This window comes from Ovis aries, chromosome Y (genome assembly GCF_016772045.2).
Source record: "Ovis aries strain OAR_USU_Benz2616 breed Rambouillet chromosome Y, ARS-UI_Ramb_v3.0, whole genome shotgun sequence".
Classification (NCBI taxonomy): Eukaryota; Metazoa; Chordata; class Mammalia; order Artiodactyla; family Bovidae; genus Ovis; species Ovis aries.
In genome coordinates, this window is record NC_082741.1 from 7,779,713 (window position 1) to 7,799,950 (window position 20,238).

The 20,238-nt window shown below is 36.8% G+C and overlaps 1 protein-coding gene across 23 annotated transcripts in view; it reads right to left on the reverse strand.

The window, feature by feature from the left end:
- The window catches only part of LOC132659058 (lysine-specific demethylase 6A-like), a 166,816-nt gene that overhangs the window by 87,128 nt on the left and 59,450 nt on the right, over positions 1–20,238 (reverse strand). For all 23 annotated transcript variants that reach the window (XR_009599039.1, XM_060408701.1, XM_060408700.1 and 20 more), the window contains exons 5-6: positions 9,420–9,478; positions 4,050–4,170 (exon numbers count right to left, since the gene is read on the reverse strand). Coding sequence is in view for 22 of the 23 variants with exons in the window: in XM_060408701.1 (XP_060264684.1) it covers positions 4,050–4,170; positions 9,420–9,478 (180 nt within the window). In the remaining variant the exon portion in view is untranslated. The remainder of the gene's footprint in view (positions 1–4,049; positions 4,171–9,419; positions 9,479–20,238) is intronic.

The window sequence follows — 20,238 nt, forward strand, 5'->3', positions numbered from 1 at the left end:
TTGAACACTGCTTTCATTTTCATCCATTCTACAGAACTAAATACATATCCTTAGTGTCCTACCAGAGGCAAGTCAAATCTATTTTAAAAAATATATTTTATTAAAAAAAATATATTTAGTAACTGCTTTCCTCTAACAGAAAGACAAGTATAACAGTTCCACTACATACCATAGTACATTTTTAAGTCTAATTGATCTTGAAAACATACTAACAGTAATCTGAGATAACAGTCATCTAAAGTAAATTGCCCTTAAAAGAAATACATTTCCAAGATGACAGTATTTAATTATTATTATAGTAAAACTCCAAAAAGTTAAGAGATTTATATAATTTGAAATCCCCATCTACATTTAATCTCACAATTAAATTGTATTCACAATCCTAAAGGCAAAAAAAATTTCCACAAACTTTCAAAGCAGCAGGAAAATGGATTACTATTCTAAAACAAATCTCAAACAACATAAAATGTTAAATTTTTTATAACAACAGTACTGTTGCAAATCTTGACAATTCCTGATACCAAAAGCAAAAGCAACAAAAGTGAAAAATAAGCACATGGGGCTACATCAAAGCGAATGATCAATAATAATACATATATATGCTAGTTAGCGAAAAAAGGAATAAAGTAATGCCATTTTCAACAATGTGAACAGATCTAGAGAATACTGTACTTAGTGAAATAAGTACAACAATAAGTGAAATAAGTGAGAAAGACAAACACTGTATAGTGTCACTTACATAGTGTAATTTAAAAAATATTATAAACAAATATGGGCATTCCAGGTGGCTCAGAAGGCAAAGTGACCACCTGCAGTGTGAGAGATTTGGGTTCAACCTCTGTGTTGAGAAGATCCCTGGAGAAAGAAATGGTAACCCACTCCAGTACTCTTGCCTGGACAACTCCATGGACGGAGGAGCCTGGTAGGCTATAGTCCATGGGGTCTCAAAGAGTCAGACACGACTGAGCAACTTCACTTTCACTTTTCATAAGCAAATATATCGTAAAATGAAAGAAGACTCATTTTTATAGGAAACAAACTAGTGGTTACCAAAGGGGAGATGGATAGGTGGACTTGAGTACATCAGAGGGATGCTTTGAAAAGATAAGCAACAAGGATATATTTACAGCCATTATCTTAACTTCCAATGGGGTATAAATCTATAAAAATACTCTAACACTATGGTATACACCTAAAACTTATAAAAGCATCCTAATATTCTGTTTTCATACAAATGACTTTTAGGAAGTTGTCAGAAGTTTAAAATAGGGCAAAACTGGCACAGGCAGGAAATGCATACCCCTAAATTTTTTTGCTATAATTGGCATCCTTTGAAGGTCTCTTACTGTTGATCTAAATGAGCTTCCCTGGTGGCTCACAAGGTAAAACAATCCACCTGCAATTCAGAAGACCCAGGTTATATCCCGGTGTCAAAAACATCCACTGGAGACAGGACTGGCAACCCACTACAGTATAGTTGCCATAGACAGAGGAGTCCATGGCATGGCAGAGTTGGACATGTGTGAACAACTAACATAATAAAAAAGTGCATATAAAACTAGTTCTGCTATACATGAGAAAGCAAAAACACTTTCTATAAGGCAGTGAACATTATCTAACTTTACTCTGCCCAAGTAAAGGACAGTTCACATATTGCCAATTTTCTTTTGCTGTCCAATATCTTTTCACAAAGCACATGAAAGGCTGTACGATAACGTTACGAAAAATTACACCATATTTAACTTATTTTCTCCTGTGAAACATAAGCATTTTTGATAGGTTAATGTAAACACTTTGAGTGTATAAATAAAAGGAGTTAAAGTATAGAAGGTGTGATAGTTGTAGTTACATTTTAAATCCACTGACCCCTACAGGATACAGTTTGATAAACTATATTCTAATCTTGATAGAAAATAACTGATAAACCCAATCTCATTCTCTGAACCAACTGTGTTTAACCCTGGACTTATTCCTCAGCTACATTTATATCTGACCTGCATTTGATCTAAATTCTTTACAGTCTACTTGCAATGTTCTTGGCTGAATTTCTGTATGCCCTCAGGATCACTCCTATTTTAAAACCTGAAAGAATTAAGGAATTAAATGAGTACGAATGCAGAAAGGAATTTACTCAGCTGGTCTGCACTTGCACATACAAAAGAAAGCTCTAGCATTAAGAAACTTCTGAGACTTTGTTAAGCCTTTAGAATATCCTGCCTTACAAGTATACCTTTGAATACATAGGGCCTTGAGTGATCAAGATATTTTATTCTAACAATATTATACATTATGGAGAACTAACGTGGTCAGTTCAATGTCACTAAAACTAAGGCCAGTCAGATGGCTCTATCTATACCAAAGTTCAATATTATACACATATATACACTGAGTCGAAAAGAGCAAAACCCTGGAGATGCTTGGTGAACTTCTCTGGCTGGCAATACTCATGGTATGAAACTAAACATCATTTCAGGGAGAATAAAGTGCTATCTACATGACTGTAATGACTTGTGACAGTGGACTTTGGCACTCTTGACTGTCTTTGTCATCTTTTTCCTTTGAAATTTTTTATTTGTATTTTCACTGTAATAAATCTAAACTATAAACTGTTTTCTGAGTTCATCAAGCTCTGCCAAACCACTAACCTTGAGGTTAGTAGTAAGGAAAACCTTCAATCACATTAGTTATTTAGTTCAGTTTAGTCGCTCAGACCTGTCTGACTCTTTGCGACCCCATGAATTACAGCACGCCAGGCTTCCCTGTCCATCACCAACTCCTAGAGTTCACTCAAGACTCACATCCATCGAGTTGGTGATGCCATCCAGCCATCTCATCCTCCGTCGTCCCCTTTTCCTCCTGCTCCCAATCCCTCCCAGCATCAGAGTCTTTTCCAATGAGTCAACTCTTCTCATGAGGTGACCAAAGTACTGGAGTTTCAGCTTTAGCATCAGTCCTTCCAAAGAACACCCAGGACTGATCTGCTTTAGAATGGACTGGTTGGATCTCCTTTCAGTCCAAGGGACTCTCATGAGCATTCTCCAACACCACAATTCAAAAGCATCAACTCTTCACCACTCAGTTTTCTTCACAGTCCAACTTTCACATCCATACATGACCACTGCAAAAACCATAGCTGTGACTAGATGAACCTTTGTTGGCAAAGTAATGTCTCTGCTTTTGAATATGCTATCTAGGTAACCTTTATTTCACATTTTCCTTGTTACTGAGTTCAGCTTTATGTCAGATGCACATATGCACACCACCTTTGTAATTAAGGTAGTCTGGAATACATCGCTATGGGGGGAAGACCAAACATTCTAGAAAATCATAAATTCTCAAAACTACATGCTTTTCTCCAGAAAGCTGAATTTTTTCAAAGAGCAATGCTGACACATAGGGAAGTCTCATTCCCATTTAAACCTTGGAAAGCATAAAATGACAGCACAAACCCAGAAATTCCCAAAAAAAAAAAAAAAAATTAAACAGTGACAAATTCCTAGTAACATAAAAAACATTTAACAATTATGTTGTTTTTTCAAATGATGTTCATATTTACCAAGTAGCAGTCCAGAACTGTTAAAAGATAAACACATCTATTAAATACTTTAATGATGACATATGCTATTAAAAGCAGGCAGATTTCTAATCAGACACACAAAATAATAGTCAATACTTCAATCCCAAGACAGCATCACTAACCAACTCTCTATGTCTACAGTGGCTAGTCACATACTGGAAACTGTTTTACATATACTCAATGAAATAAATAAAGATTAATATCAACTAATCAAAAACATCAGTATTTACATTTTGTTAAAGTATACAAAAATCTAAAGCACTAAAAAGTTTTCCTGTAAATATTAGCGCTGTCTAATTTGTACCTTGAAATCCAACTCTTTATTTCCTTTAAGTTCATATTCTAAACTCTCTCATTTTCTAATAATAGTAATATAAATTCTAACACTTCTCAACACTTTGTAACATTTAAAACAAACACACACACACAAATATGAAGCAGTGCATATCTAGGAAAAGCCCCAACCACCTACCTTTAAACTAGATTCATAGTCTGTGTTCACTTTGAACATAAGCCCAAGTCGTAAATGAATCTCCTTTGCTCGACAAAAGCTGGGCTCAACATAAAGCACCTCTTGAAATGCTTTAATTGCCCTTGAAGAATACAAATGGAAGAAAGTGTAAGATTAATATTAACTATATTTGCCTAGGGAGTACAGAAAATACAATGATTATACAATTTAAAAACAAATGCCAAGTTTAAAACACTGTAAACGAATAGTATAATATATTAGAAAACTCCTCTAACTCCTCACATCATTTGGCAAAACTGTAAAATAAATTCATTAACTTTTCTATGTAAATAACCAATTAGAATTCTCTGAAACAACTCAGAGAAGACAATATGAGAATGACATGAAGGTAAGAAGATTAATCTTGTTCTATACTGCTCCATATAAGTCTACTTTTAGAAGGCTTCAGTTCAGTTTAATCACTCAGTAGCGTCTACTCTTTGCGACCCCAGGACTGCAGCATGCCAGGCCTCCCTAACCATCAGCAACTCTCAGAGTTTACTCAAACTCATGTCCACTGAGTCAGTGATAATATCCAACCATCTCATCCTCTGTTGTCCCCTCCTCCTCTGGCCTTCCATCTTTCCCAGCATATGGGTCGTTTCAAATGAGTCAGCTTCTTCACATCAGGTGGTCAAAGTACTAGAGCTTCAGCTTCAGCATCAGTCCTTCCAATGAATAGTCAGGATTTATTTCCTTTATGGTGGACTGTTTGGATCTCCTCGCTAACCAAGGGACTCTCAAGAGTTCTCCAACACCATAGTTCAAAAGCATTAATTCTTCAGTGCTCAGCTGTCTTTATAGTCCAACTCTCACATCTATATATGACTACTGGAAAAGCCATAACTTTGAACAGACAGACCTTAGTTGGCAATGTAATGTCTCTGCTTTTTAGTATGTTGTCTAGGTTGGTCATAACTTTTCTCCCAAGGAGTAAGCGGCTTTTAATGGCTGCAGTCCCCACCTGCAGTGCTTATGGAGCGCCCCCCCCCCGCCAAATATAGTCTCTGATATTTCCATTATTTCTCTATCTATTTGCTGCGAAGTCATGGGACCAGATGCCATGATCTTAGTTTTCTGAATGCTGAGCTTTAAGCCAACTTTTTCACTCTCCTGTTTAACATTCATCAAGAGGCTCTTTAGTTCTTCTTCACTTTCTGCCGTATGGGTGGTGGTTATCTGCATATCTGACATTATTGATATTTCTCCTGGCAGTCTTGATTCCAGCTTCTGCTCTCTCTAGCCCAGTGTTTCTCATGATGTACTCTGCACAGAAGTTAAATAAGCAGGTGACAATATACAGCCTGGATGTACTCCTTTTCCTATTTGGAACCAGTCTGTTGTTTCACTGGCTAGTTCTAACTATTGCTTCCTGACCTGAACACAGATTTCTCAAGAGGCAGGTCAGGTGGTCTGGTATTCCCATCTCTTTCAGAAATTTCCAGTTTGTTGTGATCCACATAGTCAAAGGCTTTGGCACAGTCAATAAAAAAGAAGTATGTTCTTCTGGAACTCTCTTGCTTTTTCTATGATCCAATGGATGTTGGCAATTGGATCTCTGGTTCCTCTGCTTTTTCTAAATCCAGCTTGAACATCTGGAAGTTCTTAGTTCACATACCATTGAAGACTGGCTCGAAGAATTTTAAGCATTACTTTGTTATCATTGGAGAAGGAAATGATAATCCACTCCAGTACTATTGCCTGGAAAATCCCATGGACAGAGGAGCCTGGTAGGGTACAGTCCATGGGGTCGCAGAGTCGGACACGACTGAGTGACTTCACTTCACTTTGTTATCAGGTGAGATGACTTTAGTTGTGTAGCAGTTTGAGCATTCTTTGGCATTGCCCCGCCTTGGGACTGGAATGAAATCTGACCTTTCCCAGTCTCGTGGCCACTGCTGAGTTTTCCAAATTTGCTGACATACTGAGTGCAGCACTTTCACAGCATCATCTTTCAGGATTTGAAATAGCTCAACTGGAAATCCATCACCTCCACTAGCTTTATTTGTAATGATGCTTCCTAAGGCCCACTTGACATCACATTCCAGGATGTCTGGTTCTAGGTGAGCAATTGCACCATCGCGATTATATGGATCATGAAGATCTTTCTTGCACAGTTCTTCTGTGTATTCTTGCCACTTCTTCTTAATATCTTCTGCTTCTGTTAGGTCCATACCATTTCTGTCCTTTATTGTGCCCATCTTTGCATGAAATATTCCCTTGGTATCTCTAATTTTCTTGAAGAGATTTCTGGTCTTTCTCAACTTATTGTTTTCCTCTATTTCTCTGCATGTATCACTGAATAAGGCTTTCTTATCTCTCCTTGCTACTCTCTGGAACCCTGTATTCAAATGGATATATCTTTCCTTTTCTACTTTCCCTTTCACTTCTCTTCTCTTCTCTGCTATATACTGTGTGTGTATATACATAGTAAGTCCACCTCAGACAACCATTTTGCCTTTTTGCATTTCTTTTTCTTGGGGATGGTCTTGATCACTGCCTGCTGCACAATGTCCCAAACCTCTGCCCATAGTTCTTCAGGTACTCTATCATATCTAATCCCTTGAATCTATTTCTCATTTCCACTGTATAATAGAAAGGGATGTGATTTGGGATTTGATATGATTTATAAGGCTTACTTTTACCTATCACACTTTACATTCTGCTTGGAATCTATTTTAAATACAGTATGACTCAGAAAGGGACTAGTAATTTTTTTTTTGCAGTATGGGATTACTAGTGTACCGAATGATCTGTGGAAAAAATACTCTTGCCCTCACGGCAACGGAGTGCTACCACTATCATAAGTCAAGGATCTATGTTTATGGAACTGTTTCTAATTTCCATAATCAACTTCAATCTTCTTTTGTCTATCATGCTCTATTTCTATTTACCTTGACTACTCTGTCATATTAACAGGTCTTTATTATTAATGCAGAAAAATCCAAATAAGTTGGAAATATTTTTTAAGTACTTCAGTTCAGTTCAGTCGCTCAGTCATGTCCTACTCTTTGTGACCCCATGAATCACAGCACACCAGACCTCTGTCCATCACCATCTCCCGGAGTTCACTCAGACTCACGTCCACCGAATCAGTGATGCCATCCAGCCATCTCATCCTCAGTCGTCCCCTTCTCCTTCTGCCCCCAATCCCTCCCAGCATCAGAGTCTTTTCCAATGAGTCAACTCTTCGCATGAGGTAGCCAAAGTACTGGCGCTTCAGCTTTAGCATCATTCCCTCCGAAGAAATCCCAGGGCTGATCTCCTTCAGAATGGACTGGTTGGATCTCCTTGCAGTCCAAGGGACTCTCAGAGTCTTCTCCAACACCACAGTTCAAAAGCATCAACTCTTCAGTGATAAGCCTTCTTCACAGTCCAACTCTCACATCCATACATGACCACTGGAAAAACCATAGCCTTGACTAGACGGACCTTTGTTGGCAAAGTAACGTCTCTGCTTTTCAATATGCTACCTAGGTTGCTCATACCTTTTCTTCCAAGGAGTAAGTGTCTTATAAGTACTTGGAATATGTGAATTATTACTTCTCCAAAAATAAGTATGACAGGAGAGACAAAGAGTCTATTTTGAATCTCAATTATTCTATTCTCTCAAAACCTCTAAAATCACTATTAGGACTGTAACTATTTCCAAAGTCAGTCCTCTTTATATTATAAAATAACGTCTATAGCAGTCATATCACAATTTAGTAAGCTCTGTTACAGTCAAAATTCTACTTCTCAAATTCTGTGGTTATATATACATTTACCGCAAAAACAGGTATTTCAAAAAGAAGGTTTTCTCTGGGAAACACACAGACATCATAAAGATAAGTTGTTATAATCCATAATCATCTTTCACACTAATTTAACTGTCATACATTTATCAATAATGAGCATTTTGAATCTACAGATTTATCGCTCATGATTTTACATTCTTATCTTCACTCTAACAGAGTTCATGAGTTATCATAAGTACCTGAAAACTTTTCACTGTAAGTCACGCTTCTCTATTTTGAAAACTTATAGTTCTTTGTTCTAAGTCTTACATTGGATTTTACCTACATTCGTTCTGACTAGCTAAAATGACTGTATGTGCAAAACTGCAAGGGATGATTTTTAAATATCCATTTTTCCATCTTTATAGGACAAAGTACAGTAAATTATTCCATTTGGTGTAGCTTACTTCTAAACATATCTCACTAAAAACCTTGTAAGTCCTACTGATAACCATCTATCCTCTTCCCATTTGTAACTGACCATAACTAAGTTCATGAATCCAATGCCAATAACAGTTTTGTTAAAAGAAAAGAAGAAAGGGAGGGAGGCAGAAAGGAAAGAAGAGGGAGAAAAAAAAGAAAATCCTTTTTTTTTAAAGTATGGAATATGTTTAAAATTATTATCATCTTGAACATGAAGCCTCCTTCCAATACTAAATAAATGATTAAGAAAAACTAAATAAAAATGAACATATATTATTTTCCTTCTCAACAAAATTTTAAAATTTAAATGATCTCTAAGATCTTTTCTACTTCTAAAGTTCAGATTTTTAAGTTGTGTAAAAAGGATTTTCAGGGAATTTACAGACCTTAAAATTGTCCCAACTCACAATCAATTTCAAATAGGAGAAAAGTGAATTATGTTTAACACCTGTTAAACATATGTTTATGTTATCTCTTATGTTAAGAGATCTTTTTTAGGAGACATATTCTTAGGTAAGAAATATAGTTCATTTTAAAAAGTGCTGTAACATCTATAGATTATCCAGAGGTTTATGCAGCAAACTTCAGAACATGAAAAAATTAATTCACCAAAAAGCCAAGAAGGTAAATATTATGTAGGCAAGTCATACAACTAAAAGCTAAATGTTTCTTCACCTTTGTGAAACCGTAACAAATACTGGTCAATGTATATTAAACAACTCTGTATTAAATATTCAGAATGACCTACAGGACATGGTTGTAAACACTAGTTGTATACTCATTTACCTTTCTTTGAATTCTTATAGTACTTAAATGAAAATTTTAAAAGGACAAAACCAAAAAAGTATCCTATTGTTTGCAGTTTATAAAATCTTACATATTACTATCACAGTTAATCCTCAGTACTGAAAAGGTATCATTATTCCTACTGAGGAAGATGGATAATTTATAATCAAGTCAGCAAATATGCTGACTGAAGGGAATGATGGCTAAACTTGATTTGAATCTACAAAGGAAAATATGCTACTAATGAGATGAGAATTTACTGACACTAAAATATTTAATGTGCTGGTCATTTATATGTGCTTACATACACACACAGAGGGAAAAGATCTGATGTAAGTCAACTTACCAGTGAAATGCATTGTAATAGAAGTAAACCAAACCAAGGCCATATAAAAATGCAGCATTCTGTTAAAAAAAAATCATTTAAAAGCTTTTATGTTTATTGTTCATGTTATTAAGAAGAAATATAGAACATAAGATGCTCATCAGTTCTAAAAATTCTATCCTATATTACAGAATAATGAGAAGAAACAATGAATTTATGAACCAACAGGTAATGCAGAAGCCAAAAACCCTGAAGAAATATTTTGTTTCTTTTCATTAAGCTCATTATGTTGAAAACAATGTTTTCAACTCCTAAAAACACCTGTGAAACCAGAAATTTGTTCCAAATAGTTCAGCAATCCAAAGAATGAGGATGAAGTTGAAGGAATCACATTTCCTGATTTCAAACCACACTATGATACTGTACTAATTAACAACAGTACGGTAATAGGCACTATAAAAATAATAGCACAGAGAATGAAAGAACAAAATCAACAATACAGAATGAAATCCACATATTATGGTCAACTAATTTTTTACAGGGGAGCAAAAAAAACCTAACTGCAAAGGGGTAGACTCTTTATCTCTTTAAAAATGATGGTAGGGAAAATGGATGAACCCATGCAAACTGCTAAAATTGGACTCTTTTCTTATATGTGGTGAAGGGAACAGCAATACAATCCAGTATTCTTGCTGCAGAATTCCATGGACAGAAGATCCAGGTGAGCTATGGTCCGAGGCATTGCAAAGAGTTGGACACAGTTGAGAGGCTAACAAACACTACTCACAAAAAGTAACTTAAAATGGATTAAGACCTAACACACAAAGGCTTATACCATAAACCTTCCTTGAAGAAAATATAGGGAAGAAGCTCCCCAACTTGGGTCTAATCGAATTCTTGTACATAGGACAACAGCAAAATTAACATGTCAACAAATAGAATTAGATAAAACATGAAAATGTCTACCAAAAGAAATAATTAAAAACAAAAAAATTCAACAGATTGGAAGAAATTTTCCAAATGTTGTAACATTCAAGATTCATGGAACGAGCCTAAAATATAAAAATTACAGGAAACTGATATCAACCTTTACAGATGACTTTGAAAAGTTCAAGGCTTCACTTCAGGAAATAATGCCAGTAAGAAGGAAACAGCAAGAGAAACAGAATCAGAAATAGAGCCTGAAGAGATACTGAATCATTGTAATTTATGATAAAACCTTAACAAATGAGAGGTTCCTCTTTACAGATGAACAAAGGAAACTCCTTCTTGAAATGGAATACACTCCTGATGAAAATGCTGAGAAGACTACTGAAATTTAAAAAAAGGATTTAAAATATTACATAAACTTAGCTGTTAAAGCAAAAGCAGAATCATTCTGAGTAGCAAAATGACTACAATTTTGAAAATTCTAGTGTAGGTAAAACAATGCTATCAAGCAACATTTGTACTACTGAAAAACTACTTGTGAAATGAGTCCGTCAATGTTGCAAATTTCACTGTGGAACTAAGAAAGCCACACCAATCCTAATCTTCAGCAAACATCATAATGATCAGTTAGGAGACATCAACATCAAGAAAACACACTCCACCAAAAAAAGATTATCAGACACTGAAGGCTCAAAATATAACATTTTTTAGCAACGAAATATTTATATTTTATTTTTTGCTGTGTTGTAGAATTTACTTGTTTTTAAGAATTTTGTTGAAGGAAAGAGTCAGACACAACTGAGCGACTTCACTTCCACGTTTCACTTTCATGCACTGGAGAAGGAAATGGCAACTCACTCCAGTGTTCTTGCCTGGAGAATTCCAGGGGTGGTGGAGCCTGGTGGGCTGCTGTCTATGGGGTTGCACAGAGTCAGACACGACTGAAGTGACTTAGAAGCAGCCGCAGCATGCTTGATTTACAATATAAGTATTTTAAAATAAATGTGTGTACTTTTTCTTAATTTATTTTTGAATGCACTAAGTCTCTTGCTACCTGGGCTTTCTCCAGTTGTGCTGAGTCGGGACTACTTCTGGTATAGTGGGAGGGCTTCTCATTGCTATGGCTTCTCTTGCTGCAGAACATGGGCTCTAGAGAGCAGAGGCCCAACAGTTTTGCACACAAGCTTAGCTGACCCTCCACATGTGGGATCTTCCTGGACCAGGAATCAAATGCATGTTCCCTGCATCGGTAGGCAGACTTTTAATCACTGCACCTCCAGGGGCATCCTTGTACATTTTTTTTTCAAGACATGTTACTGCACACTCAATAAAACTACAGTACAGTGTAAATATAACTTTTCTTAAGCACTAAAAAATAAAAGAAAACTAGTATCATTCACTTTAGTGCAATATCTGATTGACTGTAGTGGTCTGGTTTTTATCCTCATCCATAAGCGAGCAGGCATAATGAAAACCAGAATCACAGAAAATTAACCAAACTCATTACTTGGATAACAGCCTTGTATAACTCAACAAAACCGAGCCGTGCTGTGTAGGGCCATCCACGATGGACGAGTCACAGTGGAGAGATTTGACAAAATGTGGTCCACTACAGAAAGGAATGGCAAACTACTTCACCATTTTTGTCTTGTGAACTTCAGAATCAGTATGAAATGGCAAAAAGATATGACACTGAAAGATGAACTTTCCAGGTGGGTAGGTGACCAATATATTCCTGGAGAAGAGTTGAGAAATAGCTTCAGAAGGAATGAAGAGGCTGAGTCACAGCAAAAACAATGGCCAGTTGTGGATGTGCCTAGTGGTGAAAATAAAGTCCAATACTGTAAAGAACAATATTGCATAGGAACCTGGAATATTAGGTCCATGAATCAAGGTAAATTGGAAATTGTCAAACAGGAGATGGCAAGAGTGAACACTGACATTTTAGGAATCGGTGAACTAAAAAGCACTGGGATGGGTGAGTTTAATTCAAATGACCATTATGTCTACTACTATGAGCAATGATCCCTTATAAGAAATGGAGCAGCCTTCATAGTAAACAAGAGTCTGAAATGCAGTACTTGGGTGCAATCTCAAAGATGACAGAATGCTCTCAGTTCATTTGTAAGACAAACCATCAATATTGCAGCAATCTAAGTCTTTGCCCAACCACTGATGCCAAAGAAGCTAAACACTCCTATAAAGACCTATAAGACCTTCTAGAACTCACACCAAAAAAAGACATCCTTATCATCACAGGGGACTGAATGCAGAAGCAGGAACTCAGGAGATACTTGGAGTAACAGGCAAGTTAGGACTAGGAGTACAAAATGAAGCAGGTAAAAAGCTAACAGCCAAGAGAGCACAGTCACAGCAAAACACCCTCTTTCAACAACACAAGAGACGACTCTACACATCGACATCACCAGATGGCCAATACCGAAATCAGTTTGATTATTTTCTTCACAGCCAAAGATGAAGAAGTTCTATACAGTCAGAAAAACAGAAAAACAAAAGCAGGAGCTGACTAGGGCTCATATCATGAACTCCTTATTGCAAAATTCAGACTTGAAAAAATGTAGTGAAAACCACCAGGCCACTCAGGTATGACCTAAAATCCCTTATGATTACACAGTGGAAGTGACAGATCCAAGGGATGAGATGTGATAAGACACTGTACCTGAAGAACTATGGACAGAGAGTCATAACACTGTACACAAGAAGCAATGATCAAAACCATCCCCAAGAAAAAGAAATGCAAAAAGGCAAAATGGTTGTCTGAAGAGACCTTACAAATAGCTGAGAAAAGAAGAGAAATGAAAGGCAAAGGAGAAAAGGGCAGATATATCTAGTGAATGCAGAGTTCCAAAGAACAGCAAGGAAAGATAAGATGCCTTCCTCAGTGGTCAATGGAAAGAGACAGAGGAAAGCAACAGAATAGGAAAGACTAGAAATCTCTTCAAGAGAACTGGAGATACCAAGGGAAAATTTCATGCAAAGATGGGCTTAATAAAGGACAGAAAGAGTATGACCAAACAGAAGCAGAAGATATTAAGAAGAGGTGGCAAGAGTACCACGATGGTGTGATCACTCTCCTAAAGCCAGACATCTTGGAGTGTGAAGTCAAGCGGGCTTTAGGAAGCATCACTATGAACAAAGCTAGCAGAGGTGATGGAATTCCAGTTGAGCTATGTCAAATCCTAAAAGATGACTCTGGGAAAGTGCTACACTCAATATGCCAGCAAATCTGGAAAACTCAGCAGTGGCCACAGGACTGGAAAAGGTCAGTTTTCATTCCAGTCACAAAGAAAGGTGATGCCAAAGAATGTTCAAACTACCACAATATTGCACTCATTTAACATGCTAGCAAAGTAATGCTCAAAATTCTCCGAGCTAGGCATCTACAGTAGGTGAACTGAAAACTTCCAGATGTTCAAGCTGGACTTAACAAATGGCAGAAGAACCAGAGATCCAATTGCCAATATCAGGTGGGATCATAGGGACAAAGAGAGTTTCAGAAAAACACCTACTTCTGCTTTAACTAACTATGCTAAAGCCTTTGACTATGTGGATTGCAACAAACTGTGGAAAATTTTTAAAGAGATGGAAATACCAGACCACCTTACCAGTCTCTCAAGAAACCTGTATGCAGGTTAAGAAGCCACAGTTAGAACTGAACATGGAAGAACGGACTAGTTCCAAACCGGGAAAGGAGTATGTCAAGTGTGTACATTGTCACCCTGCTTATTTAACTTATATGTAGAGTACATCATCAGAAATCCCCAGCTGGATGAAGCACAAGCTGGAATGAAGACTGCGAGGAAAAATATCAATAACCTCAGATATGCAGATGACACCACCCTTATGGCAGAAATTGAAGAGGAAATAAAGAGTGTCTTGATGAAGGTGAAAGAGGAGAGTGAAATAGCTGGCTTAAAACAACATTCAAAAACTAAGACTATGGCATCCAGTCCCATCACTTCATGGCAAATAGACAGGCAACAATGGAAACAGTGACAGACTATCTTTGGGCCCCAACATCACTGCAGATGGTAACTGCAGCCATGAAATTAAAAGATGCTTGTTCCTTTGAAGAAAAACAATGACAGACCTAGACAGTGTATTAAAAAGGAAAGACATTACTTTGCTGACAAAGCTAGTCAAAGCTATGGTATTTCCCATAGTCATGTATGTATGTGAGAGCTGGACCAAAAGGCTGAAAGCCAAAGAATTGATGTTTTTGGACTGTGATGATAAAGAACTCTTCAAAGTCCCTTGGACTGCAAGGAAATCAAACCAGTCAATCCTAGAAGAAATCAGTGCTGAATAGTCATTGGAGGGACTGATGCTAAAGCTGAAGTTCCAATATTTTGAGCACTGGATACAAAGGGGCAACTCATTAGAAAAGGCCCTAAGGCTGGGAAAGTTGAGGGCAAGAAGATATGGGGATGTTTGGATGGCATCACTGACTCAATGGACATGAGTTTGAGCAAACTCTGGAAGGATCCAGTGCTGGATTACTTCAAGCCAAATAACCAAGGAGGAAGGGACAGAGTCCCAGCCCTACCTATCAGCAGATAAGTGGATTTTAAAGTTACACTGAGCACAGCCCTGATCAGAGTGAATTCAGAAATAACAGGATCTCAAAAAAAGCTTTGAGGCAAGGGTTGAGAAGAAGTAAGAAATGTTTAAAGAAATGAAAAAAACAGTAGCAGAAGTCAGAAGCAGAATAACTTAGGTAGAACACAAAAGTGACCTGGGAGACAATAGTTGAAATCGGTGCCATGAAACAGAATAAAGAAAAAAGAATGGAAATACATAACAATATTCTAAGAAACTTCTAAGACAACATTAAGAAGTACCAACATTCACATGATATGGGTTCCAGAACAAGAAGATAAAGGTAACAGTGACCCAAGTCCAGGAAGTGCAGAGTCCTAGGCAGGATAAACCTAAGGATAAACACCCCAAGACACACAGTAATCAAATTACCAATGCTTAAAGACAAAGGAAAAAATATTAAAATTAACAAAGGAACAACAACAAATAACATACAAGGGAACTCCCATAGGTTATCAGTTGATTTCTCAGCCCAAAAGGGAATGGCACAATATATTTAAAGAGATGAAAATGAAGAAGCTACAACCAAGGTTATTTTACCAAGCAAGGCTCTCATCCAGATTTGATGAAAAAAATAAAAGCTTCAAAGACAAGCTATGAGAATACAGCACTACCAGACCAGCCTAAAAACAAATGTTAAAAAAACTCCTGTTGGCAAAAGAGACCAGCAACTTAAAACAACCACATACGTACCACTTTACCAAAATCTTACAGAAACAGCAAACCCCAAAACCACCATATTTACACACACACACACAAGAAAAAGCAACACAAACACAAAAATAAAATGGTTATCAAAAGGTAAGAGAACAAAAGAAAAAAACCAACAAAAACAAAACAAGTAAGAAAATGGTAATAGAACATCCATGTCAATAATTTTCTTAAATGTCCTGTATTAAATTCTCCAGCCAAAACACAAACACTACCTGAATGGCTGCAGAAACAAATCTCTATATATGCTGCCTTAAAGAAATCCACTACAGACTTAAGGACACATACAGACTGAAAATGAGATGGTGGGAGAAAGTAGTCTATACAAATGAAATCAAAAGAAAGCAGAAGCAGCAATACTCATATCAGACAAAAAAGAACTTAAAGACTGTTACAGGAGACAAAAAAGGACATTACATAATTATCAAGGGATCTTCTCAATCCAAGAAGATAGAACCACTGTAAACAGATATGCAGTCAGCATAAAAGCACCTCAATATACAAGCTAAATATTAAAAGGCAAAAAGGGAAAAAAAAAAAAAACATGAGAAGGACTTTAACATCCACTTTTATCAATCAATAGATCACTGAGACAGCAAATAAATAAGGAAATACAATCCTGAAAAGACCCATTTGATAGACCTGATTGTCACTTATATAGCATCCCATCCAAAATTCAACAGTCTTTTCACATGCACATGGCATATTCTCCAGGATTGACCAGATACTGGGACACAAAGCAATCTTCGATAAATTTAAGAAAACCCAATTCATATCATACACCTTTTTCAACCACAACTCTTTAACATTAGAAAAAAATTTTAAAACAACAACAACAACAACAAAACACAATACATGTAGGCTACATCATATGATACTAACAAATGGATTACTAAAAAATTACCTGAGGATAACTGAAAATGAAAGAACAAAAATCCAGGACTTCCCTTTAGATTAAAATGAAAATGAAATTAGAATATTCTTTAACACCATTCACAAAAACAACTCAAAATAGATTAAAGACCTAAATGTGAAACTGGATACTCAAAATTCTTATAGAAAAACACAGGCAGAGTGCTCTGACAAAAATCACAGCAAACCCTTTTCAGTCTGTCTCCCAGAGTAATGGAATTTAAAACAAAAACAAGCAAATGGAATCAAATTAAATGCTTTTGCACAGGGGAAAAAAATGAAAACATAACCCACAGAACAGGAGAAAATATTTGTAAACACTTGTGACCAACAAGGGACTGATCTCCAAAATTTAAAAACATCTCATGTCTTAATATTATCAAAACAAACAACCCAATCAAAAAACTGGAAGATCTAAATAGACCTCCAAAGAAGTCACACAGAAGACTAAGAAACACATGAAAACCCAATTAGTTAACATCACTAACTACGTTGTTGTTGTCATCTGGTTGCTAACTTATGTCCAACTCCTTGTGACCCTGTGAACTACACCATGCTAGGCTTCCCTGTCTTTCACTATTTCTCAGAGTTTGCTCAACCTCAGGTCCATTCAGGCATTGATGCCACCCAACCATCTCACACTCTCTTGCCCTATTTTCCTCCAAAGGCCCACTTGACTTTCTAAGGCCCAACTGACTTCACATTCCAGGATGTCTGGCTCTAGATGAGTGACTACAACATCATCGTTATCCAGATCATTAAGACCTTTTTATATACTTCTTCTGCATATTCTTGCCACGTCTTCTTAATTTCTTCTGCTTCTGTTAGGTCCTTGCCATTGCTGTCATTAGAAAAATGCAAATCAAGAGTACAAGGAGATATCATTTGACATTAGCCAAATGGACAGCATCAAAAATAACAAATGGTGGAGAGTGTGTGGAAAAAAATGGAATCCTTCTACACTACTGATGGGAATGTTAACTGGCAAAGCCTCTATGGGGGACAGTATGGCAGTTCCTTAAAAACTAAAAACAGAGCCACCATATGACCCTGCAATCCCACTCCTGGAGTTTATCCAGAGAAAAACATTATCCAAACCAATAGTCAAAATATGCAAACAACCGAAATGTCCACCAATAGAGGAATGTATAAAGGATATGTGGTATAAATATCAGTCATAAAAAAGGACAAAATAATGTCATTTGCAACAACACAGTGGACCTAGCGAGTGCCACACTGAGTGAAGTAAGCCAAACAGAACACTCAGAAAAAGAAATACCATGTAATATGGCTTATGTAGGGAATTTGGGGGTGGGGGGGGTGGGGAGGGGAATGATACAAATGAACTTATTTACAAGACACAGTCTCACAGACAGAGAAGGAACTGATGGTTATCATGAAGGAACGTGGGGAGTTTGGAATTGACATGGACACACTGCTGTATTTAAAATGGACAGGACTTAAGCCTGAGCACCACTTGCAACTAAGCCCACATGTCACAGTGACAGATCTAAACAATGTAAGAATGATTCCACCTAACCCAACTAAGACCCAAGGCAGCCCAGTTAATTAATAAATTAAAAATAAATCAATCAATAAAACTAGTTTTTTTAGCTGGTAAAAAAACTACTTTTTTAATTTGTAAAAGAAAAAAATAAAAGGAATAACCAACAAGGTCATACTATACAGAACATGGAACACCACTCAATATTTAATAATAACCTAAATGGGAAAAAAAAATCTGAAAAAGAATGGATAAAGGTATATCATTTTGTTTCACATCTAAAACCATCACAACATTGTTAATCAACTATACTCAATATGAAGTTCAATGTAAAAAAAAAAAGATCAAGCAACATATTTCTTAAAGAAAAAGAGAACAATGCCAAGGTTATTTGTTAACTTCTCAAAGAAAAGGAAAAACAATCATGCATTTGTGAATATACTGGATGCTGCAGTATGCAAACTGTACTTTGTAAACATAGTTGCAGATTTTGTATATATGACTACAGGGCTAACAATAGTTATAGAAGCTTATTTATAAAAAAGAAAAGAAGTCCATGGCAGAAACAAGTATAGCAAATTAAAGTTAAAGTTTATTATCAAGTCCACAGAAAAACCTTGGCCAAACTCCATAATCAACAACTCCTGAACTTGAATTCTTTAAAAAATACATAATGGTGGCAAGTGTATCTTATCAAACGTCTGCTGAAATCTAGTTACAATGAAAATAAAGACATTCTTTTAAAAGACTAAAATAATATATATTGTAATAAGATTTACACACTTCATTTGCAAGGGTAACATAATGTTACAGTTAAAGGATCTCCAGAAAAACAGAACCTCATACAGTATGTTCGAAGTTTAAGCAGAACTCCAGGGGTAGGGGCTGGAGGTTGTTGTTCAGTCACTCAAGCATGACTCTTTGCAACCCCATGGTCTGTAGCACCACAGGCTTCCCTGTCCTATCTCCTCAAATTTTTGTTCATCAAATCAGTGATGCCATCCAACCATCTTATCCTATGCCACTCCTTTTGCCTTCAGTCTTCCTCAGTAGGGTTAGGGTGAGGGATTGTAAACTAACTGATTAGCGAGTATTTCAACTGGTCATATTTCTTTACCTAGCGATACAAAGCTTCAGTCCATAAGGATCTGTGCCATTACTAGTATACTTTTGTCTGGATTGGGTTGTTTCAATTTTCCAGTATCCTAAAATTACAAGGCATGCTGTACTAAGAGATGTCCTCAGGAATTTCCTGTATGGACATTATGCAATGCTCTACTTTCTGGCCATTATGAAACAGTATTTCAAGTTCCCCTTCCTGCTTGTCAGAATGAATCAGCAAAGCCAGAAGAGAAACTCCTTTGTCTGCTGATTCACTGTAATGTATATAACGCGTCCAATTTACAAGGAAGCACTCTTAACTTTCAGTTTAATGTAATCACTGGTGATATGTCTACAAGTGAAAGCAACCCTCCTTCTGAAACTAACACCTCATCTCTTTCCAAGGAAAGCATAAAGTCATGGGGAAAGGAAGCGAAAACTGGTAGCCAGTCATTCAGAGTAATAGTAAATGGTGCTGACGAGACACCATCATGATGTCAGCACAAGTTTTTCTCAACTTCAGTCCCAACTAGTAAATAACCCAGACAAGACAACACTGTAAAAATCCCAGAATATGGGGCTAAGACTGAAGAGGATTCTTGAAACTGAAACATAAAAGAATACCTAAGGAGGGTAAGAGGGACATTTTTATTCAGATTATAAGCAACAGTTAGAACCGGACATGGAACAACAGACTGGTTCCAAATAGGAAAAGGACTACATCAAGGCTGTATATTGTCACCCTGCTTATTTAACTTCTATGCAGAGTACATCATGAGAAATGCTGGGCTGGAAGAAACACAAGCTGGAATCTAGATTGCTGGGAGAAACATCAATAACCTCAGATATGCAGATGATACCACCCTTATGGCAGAAAGTGAAGAGGAACTAAAAAGCCTCTTGATGAAAGTCAAAGAGGAGAGTGAGAAAGTTGGCTTAAAGCTCAACATTCAGAAAACGAAGATCATGGCATCGAGTCCCATCACTTCATGGGAAACAGATGGGGAAACGGTGGAAACAGTGGCTGACTTTATTCTTCTGGGCTCCAAAGTCACTGCAGAT